General features: G+C 42.6%; 1 protein-coding gene across 1 annotated transcript in view; it reads right to left on the minus strand.

The window, feature by feature from the left end:
• Positions 1–3,468: 3,468 nt before the first annotated feature.
• LOC145343807 (protein RIC-3-like) overlaps positions 3,469–18,814 on the minus strand; it is a 66,314-nt gene continuing 50,968 nt past the window's right edge. The window contains exons 5-6 of the mRNA XM_080190174.1: positions 7,520–7,665; positions 3,469–5,602 (exon numbers count right to left, since the gene is read on the minus strand). Coding sequence (XP_080046300.1) covers positions 5,127–5,602; positions 7,520–7,665 — 622 coding nt within the window. The 3' untranslated portion in view covers positions 3,469–5,126. The remainder of the gene's footprint in view (positions 5,603–7,519; positions 7,666–18,814) is intronic.

The raw sequence follows: 18,814 nt of genomic DNA on the forward strand, positions 1-18,814 counted from the left end.
GCATGAAGCCTGTGCCAAGTTGGAGTCGGAATCCTTCATGCTCCTTAACAGTGATAACAGCTTGTCCAGATGACCTGCCAATACACCAAGCAGATCTGTGTGCATGTCCATCAGCATTCTCCTGTACACCACCCAATAGAACATAGATCATACAACACTACAGCACAAACAGGCCCTTCGGCCCACAAGTTGCGCCGATCACATCTATACCAACCAAGCCATAGAACTATCTGTAACTCCCAATGCCATTAGATCCCATATACTCATCCAGAAGTCTTTTAAAAGACCCCAGCGAGTTCACCTCTACCACCACTGACAGCAGCCGATTCTACTCACTCACCACCCTCTGAGTGAAAAACTTTCCCCTAACATCTCCTCGGTACTTGCTTCCCAGCACCTTAAACCTGAGTCCTCTCGTAGCGACCATTTCAGCCCTGGGAAATAGCTTCCGAGAATCCACCCTATCTATTCCTCTCAACATTTTATAAACCTCTATCAGGTCGCCTCTCAACCTTCATCTCTCCAGGGAGAAGAGACCTAGCTCCCTCAACCTATCATCATAAGGCATGCCTCCCAATCCAGGCAACATCCTTGTAAAGCTCCTCTGCACCCTCTCAATAGCTTCCACATCCTTCCTGTAGTGAGGCGACCAGAACTGCGCACAGTACTCCAAGTGGGGTCTGACAAGGGTCTTATAAATTAATGTTCTCATCTGAGTTCTCTGCAGAAAACCCATGTGTGACCTTGCCCTTGGGGTGAACTGGTATACATGCGGCCCTTTTTGTGTCCCTGCTGTAGCCCATTTGTGCAGTGACTCACTGTGCGCTGATGTTTGTTACCCTCTGAAGTACCCACAACACCAATGACTGAACTGTTGACTGTGAGTATCAGATCAAGTGACAATGTTTCTTCTGCAGTGGTCCACAGTTGCTTGTGTCCTTTACATGGGGTGTAGTACTGGCTGACCAGGTGGCAGATCTTGGGTTTCTGAAAGCAACAAAAGCAGGAGGTACGGGTTAAGATAAAGATAGAGCATTGAGCTAGAAAGCAGGAGGTCCATGATCATGGCATCTGTGACTTGCACTTCATTGCCAGATAGCAGAATGAGAATGAAGTGGGGATTGGATAAGGTGGGTAAGTCAGGAACATACTACTATCCTGAATATTCTTGATGATGTTGGATGCAATGACCTCAGTCACTGCTGGCCCTATAATGGGCACAGTAAGAAGTCTCACAACACCAGGTTAAAGTCCAACAGGTTTGTTTGGAATCATGAGCTTTCAGAGAGCTGCTCCTTCATCAGGTGAGTGGAAGTAGGTTCACAAACATGGCATATATAAACAAAGACACAATTGCAAGATAATTACAGAATGGAATGTGAAGAATGGTTAGTAATCAAGTCATTACAGGTACAGTGTGATTAACTAACTGTTCTGGCTTGAGACCATTCATGCCTCTTTATCCTATGATTATCCCTCTCTTCACTCTTTTCCTTACCTTTTCTCCCCCTTTGCTTCCATTTTCCCCTTTTTTTTTCAATTTTACCTCTCTCCCACCCATTTCCCCCCATACATTCATCTGTCACACCTTACCGTCTGATTTCAGCTTCTCTGCCGTTTGGCCATTCACATCAATTTTCTCTATGGGCTGCTATTAGCAGCCTTTCCCCTTGTTTTTGTGGCTATGACTCGTCTTTTATTCGCTCACCCTGCAGTATAAATATCTCCCACTTTCTATGCCTTTTAACTTTGACAAAGGGTCATCTGGACTTGAAACGTCAGCTCTTTCCTCTCCTAACAGACGCTGCCAGACCTGCTGAGATTTTTCAGCATTTTCTCTTTTGGTTTCTGCTGGACTTTAACTTGGTGTTGTGAGACTTTTCACTGTGCCCACCCCAGTCCAATCTCCACATCATGGCTCTATAGTGTGAAGCACAATCTTAAAGAAGATGTGCCTGTAGCCTGTCGTTTCTCTACTGCTCCCTGCAACCCGGAGAGTGAGAATAACATCAGTGAGTGTGCTGCAATGCATTTGGGTGATGTGGAAGCTGAGAGAGGTGGGTCTGCTGAGAGGTGAGAAGAAGGGCTCTGTTTGTGGTACAATAGGTAAGAAATATCACTCAATTAACTTGGTGCCCAGGGCCTCTCGTGAGTACTCAGTACTCAGGGCCAGACTGCAGGAATTGCCCTCCTAGGCTGTGTGCTTCTATTCCTTATGGAGGATCCATCTTGAGGATCCCCTGGCTCTCTGTGGAACAGCATCCCATTCCTCCTCTTGGTCTCCTGCATTTCAGGGGCCCTGTTTTGCCATTTTGATTCTAAGTGCTGGGTGAACTTGAATCTGGGAGTATTTCAAATCCGACTTTTGGACCCGTTCTGAGGGTCCATCAATCAATTCTCCATCAATTCTGGATGGATGAACACAGTGGGAAAGGGGGAAGTGCAGCCCATTAAGTCAATTTAAATGCATGCAACTATATTTGAATGGCGGTCATGCCCATTTTGGGCGCAGTCCCGATTGCGGCCATTTTTGGGCCTTGGTAAAGGGGGGACTGGTGCGGAGGTGGATGTGGATCACACTACTCACCTCGCGCCTGACTTTACCAAGTTTTCACGCCTGAAAACGGGCGCAACACAATGGTAAAATCAGGCTCCAGAACTCCAACATCACATCAGAAAACCTGGGCTGAAGTTCCACTTGCAAACCTCTCTCCCAAAGACCTTGTGAGACAGTTGCACCAGCTGCTGTAGTCCGAGTTGATTTCCCCTTTATGTGATTTGAAATGATGACTGGAATGATACCGCCCCACCCAGCATGGAAATCGGAGTAGGCGAGTGGCAGACAATGCTGTTGACGTCGGGCGAGATTTTATGGTTTCGGGACGAGTGAGGCCACAAAATCCCACCAAACGTCTCTGTATCATTGATCCAACACAGTGAATCACCAGCCCAATAACATGACCACAATGCTGCCGTACCCAATATTTGACTGAACTATTTCTGATGGAGAGAAAATGAAGCACATATTCTGTGTTTCAATGACAAAATTATTTCCCATAAAACTGACTAATTAAAACAGGCTGTTAATAAATCACAAGTGCTTTTTTTAAAGGGACACTTAGAATGGCCTATGGCCTGTTAATTGACTTATCTGCGTCCTCTGCTTAAATGTGGCATCTGATTAATGACTTGGTAATGGTCCATCTTTAACCTTAGCAGGATTTCTTGGGAATCCTTTCTAAATCCGCTCTGACTCTGAGCCCCCGTTCATTTTAAATCCACACTGATTCTCACTGCGGGGCACATATGTGTTTGTTCTAAAATATGCTGAAGGCCCAAAGTGACTATAATGTGACTTATTAGAAATGGCACTTTCAAATGTACAAGAATGTTGGCGAGCTTACGCTGGTTATTTATCTGGGGTTTGACCACAGCCTATGACAGTCTATGGAATAAAGACACTGAAGATTTTACAATGGGATTTTATGTATGACACACCCTTTTGAACAAGGTTACAGTTAATCATGTTTATTGTAGTTGCAGTGGTTACACAATCCAATGTTTCAAAAGCAAAGGTGAGTTGAGGAAATAGCCTACTCTAAGGCATGACAATGGCTAGCCCCTAAATTATGCAGCCTTTAAAAAGCAAGCACATTACTTATTCCTGCTGTAACTTATGGAAATAAACAGATATTACATTTATCCAGATTACAAAACTGTGATGCAGAGATCATTGTGGGACCAGGGATCTACTCATTACCTTGCTGTGTATTTCATACCTAATCAAATAATAATCACAGCTCTAAAGGCAGCATTTCACAGAACTGGTGCATAGGGATAATTTTAAACTTACTGGACAGAATGTGCCTAGCATTGGTTGGTGTCAGTCTGCCCGAAATTAGTTTATTGACTTCAATAATAAGACTGTGTGTAAAACAAGCTGATAATGCTGGCAGATTCACATGGGTTGGAGTTAACATTGCCCCCACTATTTACAGAATTCCATTCAAAGTGCTGCATTCCTCTCATTTGTTTCCACGAGCTGGCCTTGCGTAGCATCTTCAAATCAATACCAGTTTCTTTTTCAAGAAAACATCTGGAGGAACGGATCTTAAGCTGAGGTGCGAACTGTTGGCCTGGTGCATTGCTGAAGTGTGACTGACAGAATGATGGTGATGGATCTATGCTGGTAAAGTGCTGAACAAACCCCATAACATGGGGTATATGTGGAAGGTGAGCTAGTTTATTGATGGTCTGATTAAAAAGGAACACCCTGAACAATAAAGAGCTTTCTTTTTAAAGGAGTCCCCAATCGAGGAACTCCATAACTTTTCTAAATGTCAAATTTATTCATTAATTTCTATTAAGTCTAGTTGTGAAAAAGCAGATCAAGGGAATCTGGAATTTACTCAGAGTAAATGTCACGCATAGACATTTGTAAGTAACCCTGAAGGGCATTAAATAGTTAAGAGTTGTGAGGTTTACAGGGGCTGCTCCCTCCAAGCCTCTTTACTAGGCAGGCTCAAGTGAGAGAATGACAGAGCAGTTAGTTTGAAAAGTTGCAAATCTAATCCAACAGTGTTTTCTGCCTCTACCCCATAACTACTGAGAATCAGAATGTAATAAATGTATTCATTCCTCCTACTGGCGAGAATCACAATTTACTGATATTCTTTCTAAGTGTTGTACGACTGCGTCTGAGAGCTCACCCAAAAAAATAGCTGAGATTCTCTCCCATTTCCATGTTCGTTCGGCACTGAGAATTTTTTTGGTAAGATTGCACACCCCCCTTGCATTTTGCAGCACAGGTGAAAACACTATACGTTTTCCCTTTCACTAAGTAACCTTACTACGACTTATTGTCATGAATGGAATAAAAAAAGTTGATAGAGCAAAACAGGAGGGTTTAAAAAATAGGAATGTCTAGGTAAAAGGGTTATCCAGACTAACATAGGATAAAATAGATTTTCTTAACAACTATGGAAGACAAAACACTGGAGAAGAATAAAATGTACGTCAGAAGGTACCTGTCTACTGTATAATTGAGCCCTCTCTGGAAGACCTGATATATAGCCTGCTAATACATACCAAAGGCATACCATCTTAATGATGATGCTTCTTACTAGTCACTCTTGTACCATTTTGATGCGCTTTCGCAGTACACCTTTATCTTGGTAAGTAACATTTTGCTGCCATTCATTGACAGAAATATCCACATTAGATTCATCTCGGACTTGGTCATTGACATCACTGAGCTTCTCAAAGCTGATATTGAAATTCTCTGCTATGATAGCTGGGTTATCACTTCCGTAGTCAGAATCCTTGCAGTCTCCACACTGGAGTTCTTCCACTTCAATGCTGTCATTATAGCTACCCGCACCAATCTGTGTGCTCGTCTGCTGATCCGATGTTTGATATTTTTTGTTTTGTCTAGTTTCGTCTTCCATTGTTTCACTTGAGGGACGCTCATCGTCCATGGTGTCTATTTGTTCCGCCAACTCCTCTGCAGAAAGCTCATTCGACTCAGCGTAATTGGGGTAGGTGTCACACTGGCAGCTGCATTCTGATTCACTGTAATTTTGGTATGTTTCCTCAGGATAAGCTTTCGGAAAGAAATTCAAAGTTATTGGCATTAAAACCGAATGAAAATTGAATTATAATTTTGTTTCAGATATTGAAAGAAGGCATTTGAAGTGCATCTTGTTTGAAATAGGAGTGGGAATTGTGGTTCAGTCAATGCTTAGCGGTGACAAATCCAAGTTGACACAACTATCAGAAGCAGGTAGGTCCAGTATTTGCATTTTGCTTTAGGTGTGGGGATAAAGTACACTTCTTGTGTATTGTATCAAAATGACACAGTGTGTACATGGTATGCTTGCCTTTATAGGACGGGGTATAGAATATAAAAGCTGGAGTCTGATGTTGCAGCTGTATGGAACGCTGGTTAGGCCACATTTGGAGTATTGCATCCAGTTCTGGTTGCCGCACTATCAGAAGGACATGGAGGCTTTAGAGAGAGTGCAGAGGAGGTTTACCAGAATGTTGCCTGGTATGGAGGGTATTAGATATGAGGAGAGATTGGGTAAACTGGGGTTGTTCTCCCTGGAAAGACGGAGAATGAGGGGAGACCTAATAGAGGTGTACAAAATTATGAAGGGTATAGATAGGATGAACAGTGGGAAGTTTTTTCCCAGGTTGGAGGTGACAATCTCAAAGGGTCACGGGCTCAAGATGAGAGGGGCGAGGTATAACTCCCATATCAGAGGGACGTTTTTTACACAGAGGGTGGTGGGGGCCTGGAATGTGCTACCAAGTAGGGTGGAGGAGGCAGACACGCTGGGATCGTTTAAGAATTACCTAGATAGTCACATGAGCAGCCTGGGAATGGAGGGATACAAACGAATGGTCTAGTTGGACCAATGTGCGGCATAGGCTTGGAGGGCTGAAGGGCCTGTTTCCTGTGCTGTACTGTTCTTTGTACATGCTTCCTGACCACTGTTTTGTGGCCTTAAAATGCAGGGTGGCACCAAAAAAGAAGACAGTAAATAGCGTCTTTTAACCTCCCTGCGGTCAGAACTTACTTTAGCGGACAGCTTCAGTTCATAAATTCATTGACACATGCTCCTATTTCAAACAAGATGTGAGCACGTGTCAATGAATTTATAAACTGAAGCTGTCCACTAAAGTAAGTTCTGAGGTTAAAAGACGCCATTTACCGTCTCCCTTTTTGGTGCTACCCTGCATGTTAAGACCACAAATAGTGGTTAGGAAGCATGTACACACTGTGTCATATTGGTAAAGTACACGAGAAGTGTACTTTATCCCCACACCTAAAGCAAAATGCAAATACTGGACTACCACCTGCTTCTGATTGCTCTGTCAACTTGGATTTGTCAACCCTAAGCATTGACTGAACCACAATTGCCACTGTTCCCACTCCTGAGATCCCCCACTTCCACACCCGAAATTCCTTCCTTCCCCCAAACCATGACAACAAAGACCAAGCAATCTTCCTACCCCATGCCTCCCCACAGCAAACTCCACCTCCCCACCACCCACCTCAACAGCAAACTCAGGTCCCTCTTGGCTCCCTCCACAGCTCCCCTGACAGCAAACCTCAGGATGCCTCGTCCACTTATCTATGGTGCGCTACTTCATCATTTCCCCACATATGACGACTTACGTGTTTGCATCATTTTTAATTCTAATTCTGGTAGGTGGCTCTTTAAGGATTGTCAGCGTGTGTTATATGGCACCCTCTAAGTAATATGGAATTTGAAAAGGCAAATCTAGACTGGGAACTCGAGTTCAATGCTGACTGAAGACCATTGTATTGCAAACAAAATCTAACTATTCTCCAGCCCTTGTGTGGTTACTGTGGGATCAGAAAAGAGGCCCTTTATATTCAGTAATAGTGCAAACCTCCCAGTAGACTGCTTCAATATACCTACTCTGAATTAGTTTATTGAACATGCATTCGTTGCTGTACATGCTGTAAGTGTTAGAGGTTTTTCTCTACCTTCCCAATCCTCCATGTATGGGGCTTCCTCTGCCTCTTTCTCAGGGCTGATGTCTTCAATGAGTTTCCCCTTTTTAATGACTCTGGTGATTTCCTTCAGATGTCTCAGTAACTTTTCTTCCTGATCAGTGGTAACATTCGTAATCCTTCAACACATACAAAAAAAAGGCATCCTGTCAAGATATGGTTCAGTCATTTACTTTGAGAACATTACCTGCACCATCCCCAAATACTGTTTCACTTATTCCACATGGATACAGCTTTAAAGGAAAAAGCTTAGATAATTGGAGAGAGCATAGGGTTGGAGACGGAGAGAAGCTGCAAAGTGATGGTGGCTCATGGTTAGAATGAGTGAGCTGAAAGGAGAGGGAGGTGATAACTGCATGGACAGCGTCCATTTTGACACAAAGAAACCCATGAACTCATGATCAAACTCAGTGCTGACAAACCAAGGGAAGAGTGTAGGGGATTATTTTTTAATCACAAAGGGATTGTTATTGACCCTTAGGAGAAACCTGGAGCCAAGCAGGATTTGACTTTTTTAAAATATTTATTAGTTCATAGGGCGTGGGCATCACTGTGTAGGCCAGCACTTTTTGTCCATCTCTAATCAATCACCCTTGAGATGATGGTGGTGAGGTGTTTTCTTGAACTGTTGCAGTCCGTGTGTTGTATGAACACCCTCATTGCTGTAAGGAAGGGAATTCCACGGTTATGACCTGGCAACAGTGAAGGAATGGCAATATAGTTCCAAGTGAGTATGGTGTGTGGCTTGGAGGGGAACTTGGAGGCCTTCCCGTGCACCTGTCTTGTCCTTCTTGGTAGTTGAGGTTTGGGAGGTGCTGCCAAAAGGAGCCTAGATGCTACATGCTGCAGCCACTATGCATCCATGATGAAGGGACTGAATGCTGAAGATGGTGGAAGGGATGCCTATCAAGTGAACTTATTTATTGTAGATAGTGTCCAATTTGAGTTTTTGCCATCCAGGCAAGTTTATTCCATCACATTTCTGTCTGTGCCTTTCAGATGGTACAAAGGGTGTGGTGAGTCAGGAGGTGAGTTACTTACTACCAATTTCTCAGCCTCTGCCTGCTCTTGCTGCCACAGTATTTATATGGCTGGTGCAGTTCGGGTTCTGATTAATGGTAACCTCCTGGATGTTGATAGTGGGGGATTCAGTGATGGTAATGCTATTGAATGTCAAGGGGAGATGATTAGTTAGAGTCTCTTGTTGGAGATGGTCACTGTGAAGAAGAAAGTATGCTAACCCTTAACATACTCCCACTACATTGAATTACAGAAACAGAAGAAAGTCATTCAGCCAGTTTGCCTGTGTTAGATTCCCTAATGGTCTCACAACTAATCCCATTCCATTGAGCTTTCCTAATGTTTAAAATAATCCGTTTTCCATCTACTTCTCTACTTGCATTTTCAAAATTATGGATTCTGTTTGCATTGTTGGCTCTGGTTGGGAATTTGAGGAGAGATTGAATAACTGGGATTGTTCTCCCTGGAAAGATGGAGGGTGATGGGCGACCTGATAGAAGATAATATAATTATGAGGGGTATAGATAGGGTGAACAGTTGGAAGCTTTTTCCCAGGGCAGAAATGACAATTACAAGGGGGCACAAGTACAAAATAAGGGGGGAAAGATTCAGTGGAGATGTGTGGGGGAGGTTTTTTACACAGAGGATGGTGGGGGCCTGGAATACACTGCCAAGTGAAGTGGTTGTGGCAGATATGTTGACCAGTTGAAGACTTATCTTGATAGGCACATGAACAAACGGGGAATAGACAGATATAAGCAGTTGGTCTAGATGGGACAACATGATCGGTGCAGGCTTGGAGGGCTGAACGGCCTATTCCTGTGCTGTACTGTTCTTTGTTCTTTGTCCTGCCTAACAAGAAAGACTTGCATTTAAATAGTGGAAAGTGGAGTTGAGGATTATCATATCAGATCAGACTGGATGGGCTGAATGGCCTACTTCTGCTCCTATGTGTTATGATTTGTGGGATCGGCCCTTGAAGTTTTAAAATAACTCTCACCTTTGTTGTACATGGATGCTTTGTCAAATAGGCTTAAGGCAAAATGAGGAATGTAGGAACCTAAAGGTTATTCATCATGTCTTGAGGTTCTATGGATATAGTTTAGATCACTGTAGTAATAAAGTGATTGAAGCACATTAATGGATTGTGTAACCACGGTGTTACAATCGCCATGCAGAAACCCAGAACAAGTAACCAAACTTATTGTCTGAGTCCCCACATGGATAAATTAGCAACAAGATTCCACATTTTGCAACTTTTACTTTAGATTAGTCAGAAACAATGCAAATTAATGAATTAACAGATAAATGATGCTTCAAATAAAAAGACAAATTTCACTTTAAGCAGTCAGTACAACAAGGGTGTGCCTTATGTAGCCAGAAACATTCACATCATTCCTCACACAGATGTGGCACTATGTAGCTACAGACAATTCTTCTCCTCATAAGAATTCTGTTTTTCTCTTTTTATCGCTATCTGCCTTCTCTTTGTGTTTGAATCTGTGCACTGGCCACGTTCACCCTCCAGCTCCTCTGCTTGTAGCTGTTCTTTGTGTCTGTAGTTTTCCATTGTGCCGTCCAACAAAAAAGGTCTCTTTCTTAACTTCCTTCCTATTGATACTGTTTCCATGATATGCTGTTCTTTATTGACACAGGATAGGTCAGGAGTTCTATCCAACAATAGCTTTCAATTTTCTGTTTCATTGGTACAATGGGTGATTTTCAAATTGGCAGGCAGTAACTAGTGGAGTGCCACAGGTGCTGGGACCCCAGCTATTCACAATATATATTAATGATTTGGATGAGGGAACATAAGAACATAAGAACATAAGAAATAGGAGCAGGAGTAGGCCATCTAGCCCTTCGAGCCTGCCCCGCCATTCAATAAGATCATGGCTGATCTGTTGTGGCTCAGTTCCACTTTCCCGCCCTCTCCCCATAACCCTTAATCCACTTTCCCGCCCTCTCCCCATAACCCTTAATCCCCTCTCTTAACAAGAACCCATCAACCCGCTTCTTAAAAATATTTAGCGAGGCAGCCTCCACCACTTCAACGGGCAGAGAATTCCAGAGATTCACCACCCTTTGAGTGAAGAAGTTCCTCCTCAACTCCGTTCTAAACCGCCTCCCCTTTATCTTGAGGCTGTGCCCCCTAGTCCTACTGTCTTTTTTGAGCGGGAAGAGTCTCTCCACCTCTATCCTATCCATCCCATTCATCATCTTATACGTCTCAATGAGATCTCCCCTCATTCTTCTAAACTCTAACGAGTACAAGCCTAGTTTATTCAGCCTCTCCTCATAGCTCAATCCCCTCAACTCCGGTATCAGCCTAGTAAACCTCCTCTGCACTCCCTCCAGGGCCAAAATATCCTTGCGCAGGTGCGGCGCCCAAAACTGCACACAGTACTCCAGCTGCGGCCTCACCAATGCCCTATACAGCTGCAGCAAGACCTCCCTACTTTTATATTCAATCCCCCTCGCTATGAAGGCCAGCATCCCATTTGCCTTCCTGACCACCTGCTGCACCTGCAAGCTGGGTTTTTGCGACTCATGCACAAGGACCCCGAGGTCCCTCTGCACCGTCGCCTGCTGCAGTTTTTCGCCACGTAAGTAATAGTCCTTCCTACCATTCTTCCTACCAAAGTGGACCACCTCACACTTGCCAACATTAAATTCCATTTGCCATTTCCTGGCCCATTCGCCCAGCCTATCTAGATCCTTCTGCAGACTCTCCACACCCTCCGCACAATTTGCCTTTCCCCCAATCTTGCCCCCAATTACAAAATGTAACATCTCAAAGTTTGCAGATGATACCTAGTTGGGTGGGAGGATGAACTGTGACGAGAATGCAGAGATTCTTCAGAGTGATCTGGACAGGTTGGGTGAGTGTACAAATCAATAGCAGATGCAGTATAATTTGGATAAATGTGAGGTTATTCACTTTGGAAGCAAAAACAAGAAGGCAGTTTATTACGAATAGCTGTAAATTTGGAGAGGGCAGTGTGCAGCGGGACCAGGGTGTCCTGGTGCACCAGTCATTGAAGGTAAGCATACAGGTACAGCAGGCAGTTAAGAAGGCAAATAGTATGTTGGCCTTCATTGTGAGAGATTTTGAATACAGGAGCAGGGATGTGTTGTTGCAATTATACTTTGGTGAGGCCACATCTAGAGTATTGCGTGCATTTTTGTCTCCTTTCTGAGAAAGGATATTCTTGCTCTTGAGGGAGTGCAGCAAAGGTTTACTAGGCTGATTCCAGGGAAGGCAGGACTGAGGAAAGATTGACTCGGTTAGGATTGTTTTCGCTTGAGTTCAGGAGAGATCTCATAGAGACTTATAAAATTCTAACAGGCCTAGACAGGTGTAGACATAGGAAGGATGTTCCCAATGGTGGGGGAGTCCAGAACCAAAGGTCACAGTCTAAGGATTCAGGGTAGACCATTTAGGATGGAGGTGAGGAGACATTTCTTCACCCGAAGAGTGGTAAGGCAGTGGAATTCATTACAACAGGAAGTAATTGATGGCAAAACATTAAATGTGTTCAAGGGGAGGCTAGATACAGCACTTGGGGCAAATAGGATCAAAGGTTATGGGGAAAAAGCAGGATTAGGCTATTGAATTGGACGATCAGCCTTGATCATAATGAATGGTGGTGAAGGCTTGAAGGACAAATGGCCTCCTCCTGCTCCTATCTTCTATGTTTCTATGTTTCTATTATAATCACAATGCACAATTCTACAAAGTTGCTCTTCCTCTGGTCACAGTGATGGTGTAGCTTTCCCCATAATTCCTTTTCAACAAACCGACCAACATCCTGGTTCATGGTTTGATCCTTTCTGGGAAAACACCCAGCTCTTTTGGGTCACTGAGCTTTATGTACAGCTTTAGATTGTTTTAACCAGCTTGCACAGTAACTCCAAGAGCTCTTATCTCCTTTCCCCCTGAGAGTAAGGTGTGGCTTTGTCTCACAAGAATCTTGTGTTCCTCTTTTTATCTCTGTTTGCTTTCTCTTTGTGTCTGCACCTGTGCACTGATCACCTTCACCCTCCAGCTCCTCTGCTTGTAACTCTCTTTTGTGTCTGTAGTTTCCCCATTGTGTCCTCTAGCAAAAAAAGGCTGTTTCCTAACTTCCTTCCTGTTGATGCTGCTTCCAGGGCAAGGGTCACCAAATTCTTATTACCCACAACAATTACAATGATCCCTTTAAAGTTGGTGCAAGCTCTTAAAGGTCCTTTTCATATATTCTTAAAAACGATTTTAGATTCCACAGACATTTCAAAGAAATGACAAATTTTCCTATTATACTGCTTCTGGGTCAAACATCATCACAATGATAACAAATTATAAGAGAAAGAGATGGGCTAAGTTCATTCTCCTGTCTCCATCTTGATATCATAGAATCCCTACAGTACAGAAGGAGGCCATTCGGCCCACCAAGTCTGTACTGGCCACAGTCCCACCCAGGCCCTCTTCTCATAACCTCACGCATTTACTTTGCTAGTTCCCCTGTCACTAAGGGTTAATTTAGCATGACCAGTCAACCTAACCTGCACATCTTTGGACTGTGGGAGGAAACCCGAGCACTCAGAGAAAACCCACGCAGACACAGTAAGAATGTGCAAACTTCGCACAGACAGTCATCCAAGGCCGGAATTGAACCTGAGACCCTGGCACTGTGAGGCAGCAATGTTAACCACTATGCCACCCATATATATATATTTTATATATATATGAATATATTTCCAATGTTGCATTGTATGTCTTTTGATCTTTTAATACGTTGTGATTTCGTGGTAGTATGCATGGAATGTGCAGATCAAAGGTGGAATTGAGAAGTGAGCTTTGAATATACCGTTTTCAAATGGGTTTGTTGTGATGTATCCAAGTTCTTATAATGAATAAGGAACTGAATAATAAATTGAGTAATCATACAGGTATCATACGGTACGATTTGCCTGAGTACTGCATGTTGGATGTGTAAAGCCCTGATTCTGTGGTTGTTGTAAGTGATAACACTAAACTGTGGTGTTTAGAGTTACAAAACTATATAGAACTGAAATGCAATCTCAACGTTGGACAGCAAGTTGGCCTGTAGTATGGACAGAAGAATCAATGCACTGAAAATGCCACAAATTTTTGGCCAATATTGCAGCATCTATGGAGATAGAAAAGCAGAGTTCCTATTATAGGTCAAGAACATCTCATCAGAACTGAAAGGTCATAACTTGAGATGGTAATCCTGTTTCTCTCTGTGCAGAAGCTGGCTGACTTGTTGAGTACAACCAGCATTTCTTCTCTTTATTTCAGATCTCCAGCACTGCCAGTCATTTGTTCATGTGCTTAGTAGAATTGCTCTGTGTTTTTCCACCTTTGATCTGCACATTCCATGCATACTACCACTAAATCACAATGTATTACAAGATCAAAAGACATACAATGCAACATTGGATATATATCATGTATATATATATAAAATATATACATGGGTGCTATGGTGGCACTAAGGGTGGCATGGTGGCATAGTGGTTAGCATTGCTGCCTCACAGTGCCAGGATCTCAGGTTCAATTCCGGCCTTGGGTGACTGTCTGTGTGGAGTTTGCACATTCTCACTCTGTCTGCATGGGTTTCCTCCGGGTGCTTCTTCTATTGTGGCTATATCAAAATGTAGAATTGAGGCTCCTGGAGAAAGGCTGCACATGTGCAATTTCAGTGATTTTGCTGCTGTCAGACTTTTGACTGAACTTACCTTGCATGTCTTGATCTTTCTCTACACCCTAGCTATGACTGTAACACTGTACTCTGCATTCTCTTGTTCCCTTCTCTATGAACGGTATGTTTTGTCTGTGTAGCATGCAAGAAACAATACTTTTCATTGTATGCTAATACATGTGACAATAATAAATGAAATGAAATGAAATGAAATCAAAGTCTTTCGGTGGGAACCAGGCCTGCACAATGTGCAGAAAAAAGTGAAATGAGGAGAAACTACAAGGATACTATTCCAGAGAAGTTGTCCCAAGAAGCAGGACATGGGAAAGGAACAAGGAGATGGTCAAAAATCAAGAAGGCCTCAAACCAGGAACTGGGACAGAAAGGGGTCCCAGAAGAAAATCCCAGGCACGGATAATGAAAGGAGTATAAATGATGGAAGCAGAGAAAAAAGCTCCAAGTTAAAGCAAGAGCTGTGGGAAGAAGACTGGAAGTGAAGAAGACCCGAGAAGGTGGCCGAAGGTTGGTGATTCTATAGTGCGGGTTGTAAGAGAAATGCTATCCTTTTGCTCCTGAAGAATTATAGGCGTGCTTGGAAGGTGAAGCGTGAGAGTACTTGGACATCAAGGGAAAATATTCTTGAAATCCTAGAGGTGGATTCTCATTGAAGCCATCTAAGTGAGAATGACATTTGGAAATAATTCCCAGGCGAGTTCTTCAAATGTGCAAAATTGGAAATCCTCTTAAGATAGACAGAGTTCCAATGAGACGAGGTGATTCAGTGCGACAAGTGTCTGGGCAGGTTGTTCAGAAATCCGTAGAATCATAGAATCTGGTCACTTCTGTCATGTACTTATGGTGCAGTGTGTCTGATGACAGTTCCCCAGTGAGTTCACATGTAATGCATACTTACCCTGAATATTAGAGTATGAGATAGATGTGGTTAATCTTTCTGAATTTGTGCGTGTACTTAAAGATCTAGCTGGGGTGGAGGAACAGTGAATATCTGAATCATTTCTTGTGTTTATATTGAAATCCTTCTAATCTTTTGCCTCGTGTAATATTGTTAACTTCTCTTGTTTAATAAATGTTTAATTCTTTGTGTTAAAAGTTTGTCGGTAAATTCCTGTGAATTTGTTCAGTAACTTATCTTCACAGTTTCTAAAAAAAAATAAAATTCAGGCTAAGTGTCACTCTGGGATTGACTTGTCCAGTAGTAATATCACTGGGAGCGTAACACCATCGCACACCACTAGAGGACATTATATGCAAGACTTAATAATGCAAATATTCTGCAAACTGTATGAATAGATCAGTAGAGGGCACTCAAAATAGTATTCTTATTTATTAGTTTCATTTTATGGATTTTCCAGCATCATTAAAATAAATTCATTTGTCAAATTATTTTCGATAATGTTCTGCTGAAACACCTTGGGATGTTTGCTGTGTCAAAGAAGTCATTGTTGTTTTGAATTTTATCATGCTAATTGCTTGCTTTTCATCAAGCCCCAACATCAGGACTTACTCTGTTGCAGCAGTCTCAGCCACAGGCCAGGGTGTTCAGCTGCCCCCTCCCCACCCTGCAGCCAGTTTTCCAGCAGAAAAGATAGCTCGCCATTGGCTGCTGACAGGATTTTCCAGTCCTGCCGAAGTCAATGGGTCATTTACATTGCTTGCCAGTCATCCAGTCATGTTACCGAGGAACCTGGGGGGATGGGTGGGAAGGGACTATAAGATCCTGCCATATGGAATGGGCTAGGAAATCGTGGCATAGTCTTTACTGAGCCAATTGATTGTAGCCAAGCAATAGGAGGTAAAATGGATCTCGGCAATGTTCTGGGAGAATAATTGGCTGGCGTTCCTGCTGAAGATGAATGTTGAAAAGGGGCAACGTAAGGCTCTGGTGCAAAGGTAAATGCAGGAAGGCCTTCCGCTTTGGGTGCAATTAGCAATTCGGACACTTACTGTGCTCAACACTGCACTAAGTTTTCCAAATATATTTTCTGGTTCATGTTTCCCCTTAGACATACTTGCATCATCACAAATGTAAAATCTTCCATGAACCAGTGAAACTGAGCAGCATTTCTGAATGTTGCCTGTTATTATAAGCATTAATGTATATCCCTTGATAAATCTATAGTGGTAACTTGAAGCAGATTTATTCATACAGCTGAAAAAGGCATTTTTATTACGAGTCTAGTCCACTAGTTTGGTTGTCATCTTCCAAAATTGTGTAGCTCCTGGAGCAGTCCCAGCAGAATGGAGGATGGCAAATGTAACCCTGCTATTTAACAAAAGGAGGGGAGGAGAAAGCAGGGAATTATATACTTGTTAACCTAACATGAGTAGTTGGGAAAATGCTGGAGTCTTCAATTTTCTCTTGCCTTCTAAACAAAAATACTCCCAGCTTCCTTCTACTCTAACATCTATTTTCTCCCCATCTCTCTTCCCTTTTTCTCCATGTTCATCACGGGACTCTTGCCTCTTGCTTATTGAATCCCTAATCGACCTAAACTCCTGCTCACCCATCATCCTGTCCTGGCTGACACTGAGAATTGTTCCCTCTCCCTTTGCTTCCCTCTTCCTTTCAAAATCAGTTTCCTCATCCCACCACTAGAAAGAAAACCCTTTGACTCCTCTGTCTTCACTAACTATCACCTCAATGATAACCTCCGATTCCATTCCTAACGTGCATGAACATGTTTTCATCTCCCAGTTCCATGGCCATCTCTCATCATATCATAGAATCATAGAATCACACAGTGCAGAAGAGGCCCTTTGGCCCATCAAGTCTGCATTGACACATGAGAAACACCTGAACTCCCATCTAATCCCATCTACCAGCACTTGGCTCATAGCCTTGAATGTTATGACATCCCCACATATCTGAATGGTTTCAAACCAGCTTCTATAGTTTCCCACGACACTACAGCCTCCTGGCCAAAATCCATTCATGGCTTCTCTTCTTCATCTACTTGGTGCTCCTTGACTATATTATCTGCAGACATGAGGTTTTTATTTCTACACCAAAGCTGATGAAATCCAGTTTCATCATGTCACCATCTTTCTCAATCACTCATCTATAACTCAAATATCAGATTAATTTCAATTTCCTCCAAATGAACATTAGAAAGGCCAAAACCATAGTAATTTTCCTAGAATAACAGACACCATTCCTATTCTCATTTTCTCTGCTGCACCAAATCTTGCTTATCCTTATACTGTCCTTACTGATCTACCACAAAATACCAATGCTTGAGACTTAAAGTTGTCCTTCCTTTAAATCTCTCCCTATCCTCATAACTTCTGAAGGCCCTACAAACTTACCCCCTCCCTGCCAAAAAAAATCTCAGTTCCTCGAACTCTGGAATATTATGCCCTCCCTTCATTCCATCATTGTCAGCTATCTCTTCAGCCTCTTGGGATCTGCTCTGAAATGTCCTCCACAAACTCCTCTCCCTTTCTTCATTACTCTCCCTCCTTACAGCTCATTTCTTAGGTGAGATTTCCTTTGTTGGTTCATTGTACATTTTCATAATACCTTATAGATGTACATTGTAGAAACACACTTTCATATTCTTGTCTTCAGATAGTGAAGGATAAGTACTATGTCAACAAATGAACTGAAGTTCAAGTGTATTAACAATGAATAAGAGACAATGGGAAATCAGCACAGGAGATTTCTCATAGAACCTCAACAGTACAGAAGGAGGCCATTTGGCCCATTGAGTCTGCACTGATGACAATCCTACCCAGGCACCCTCCCTGTAACCTTATGTATCCACTCCACTAATTCCCCAACACAAAGGGGCAATTCAGCATGACTAATCAACCTAACCTGCACATCTTTGGACTGTGGGAGGAAACAGGAGCTCCTGGGGGAAACCCACACAGACATGGGGAGAATGTACAAACTCCACATAGACAGTCATCCAAGGCCACAACTGGGCTTGGGTCTCTGGCACTGTGAGGCAGCAGGTTTAACCATTGTGCCACCCGCCTGATTAACAGGTAAATATGAGGCATTACGGGGCTAGGACCTGGATGGGACTGTTGTCAAGGCCTCCTTCTAAAATTGAAGTTTATTTATTTATTTATTAGTTAGTCACAAGTAGGCTTACATTAACACTGCAATGAAGTTGCTGTGAAAATCTGCACTGTTGGGACTGTAGATTTCTTTTAACTGGAAAACGTTTAACTGCATTTCCTTAGATATAAAACATAATTAAAATTGCATTATATTAACTCTGTTACTAATATTAAACATGGACAAGTATCTGTAACAATAAAATTGTACGTAATGTTTCATGTAACTTCTACGAATTTTTAATCCTCTATCTCAATGAATAGTAAAGAACTAGGAACATAATTCCTTTGAAGTTCAAAACTGGAATAAAGGCGGTCAAAAGATGCATTCAATAATTGAACAAAGTTTATCTGAATTCTGCCCTGATCAGATCTACAAGCTCATTTTCTTCAGTTGTGTTATTTCCAGGACAATTTCAATCAAAATGTATCTGCAAAGAATTAATGCCTTTGA

This window comes from Carcharhinus amblyrhynchos, chromosome 6, assembly GCF_965287045.1.
Source record: "Carcharhinus amblyrhynchos chromosome 6, sCarAmb.v2.hapA, whole genome shotgun sequence".
NCBI classification, from domain to species: Eukaryota; Metazoa; Chordata; class Chondrichthyes; order Carcharhiniformes; family Carcharhinidae; genus Carcharhinus; species Carcharhinus amblyrhynchos.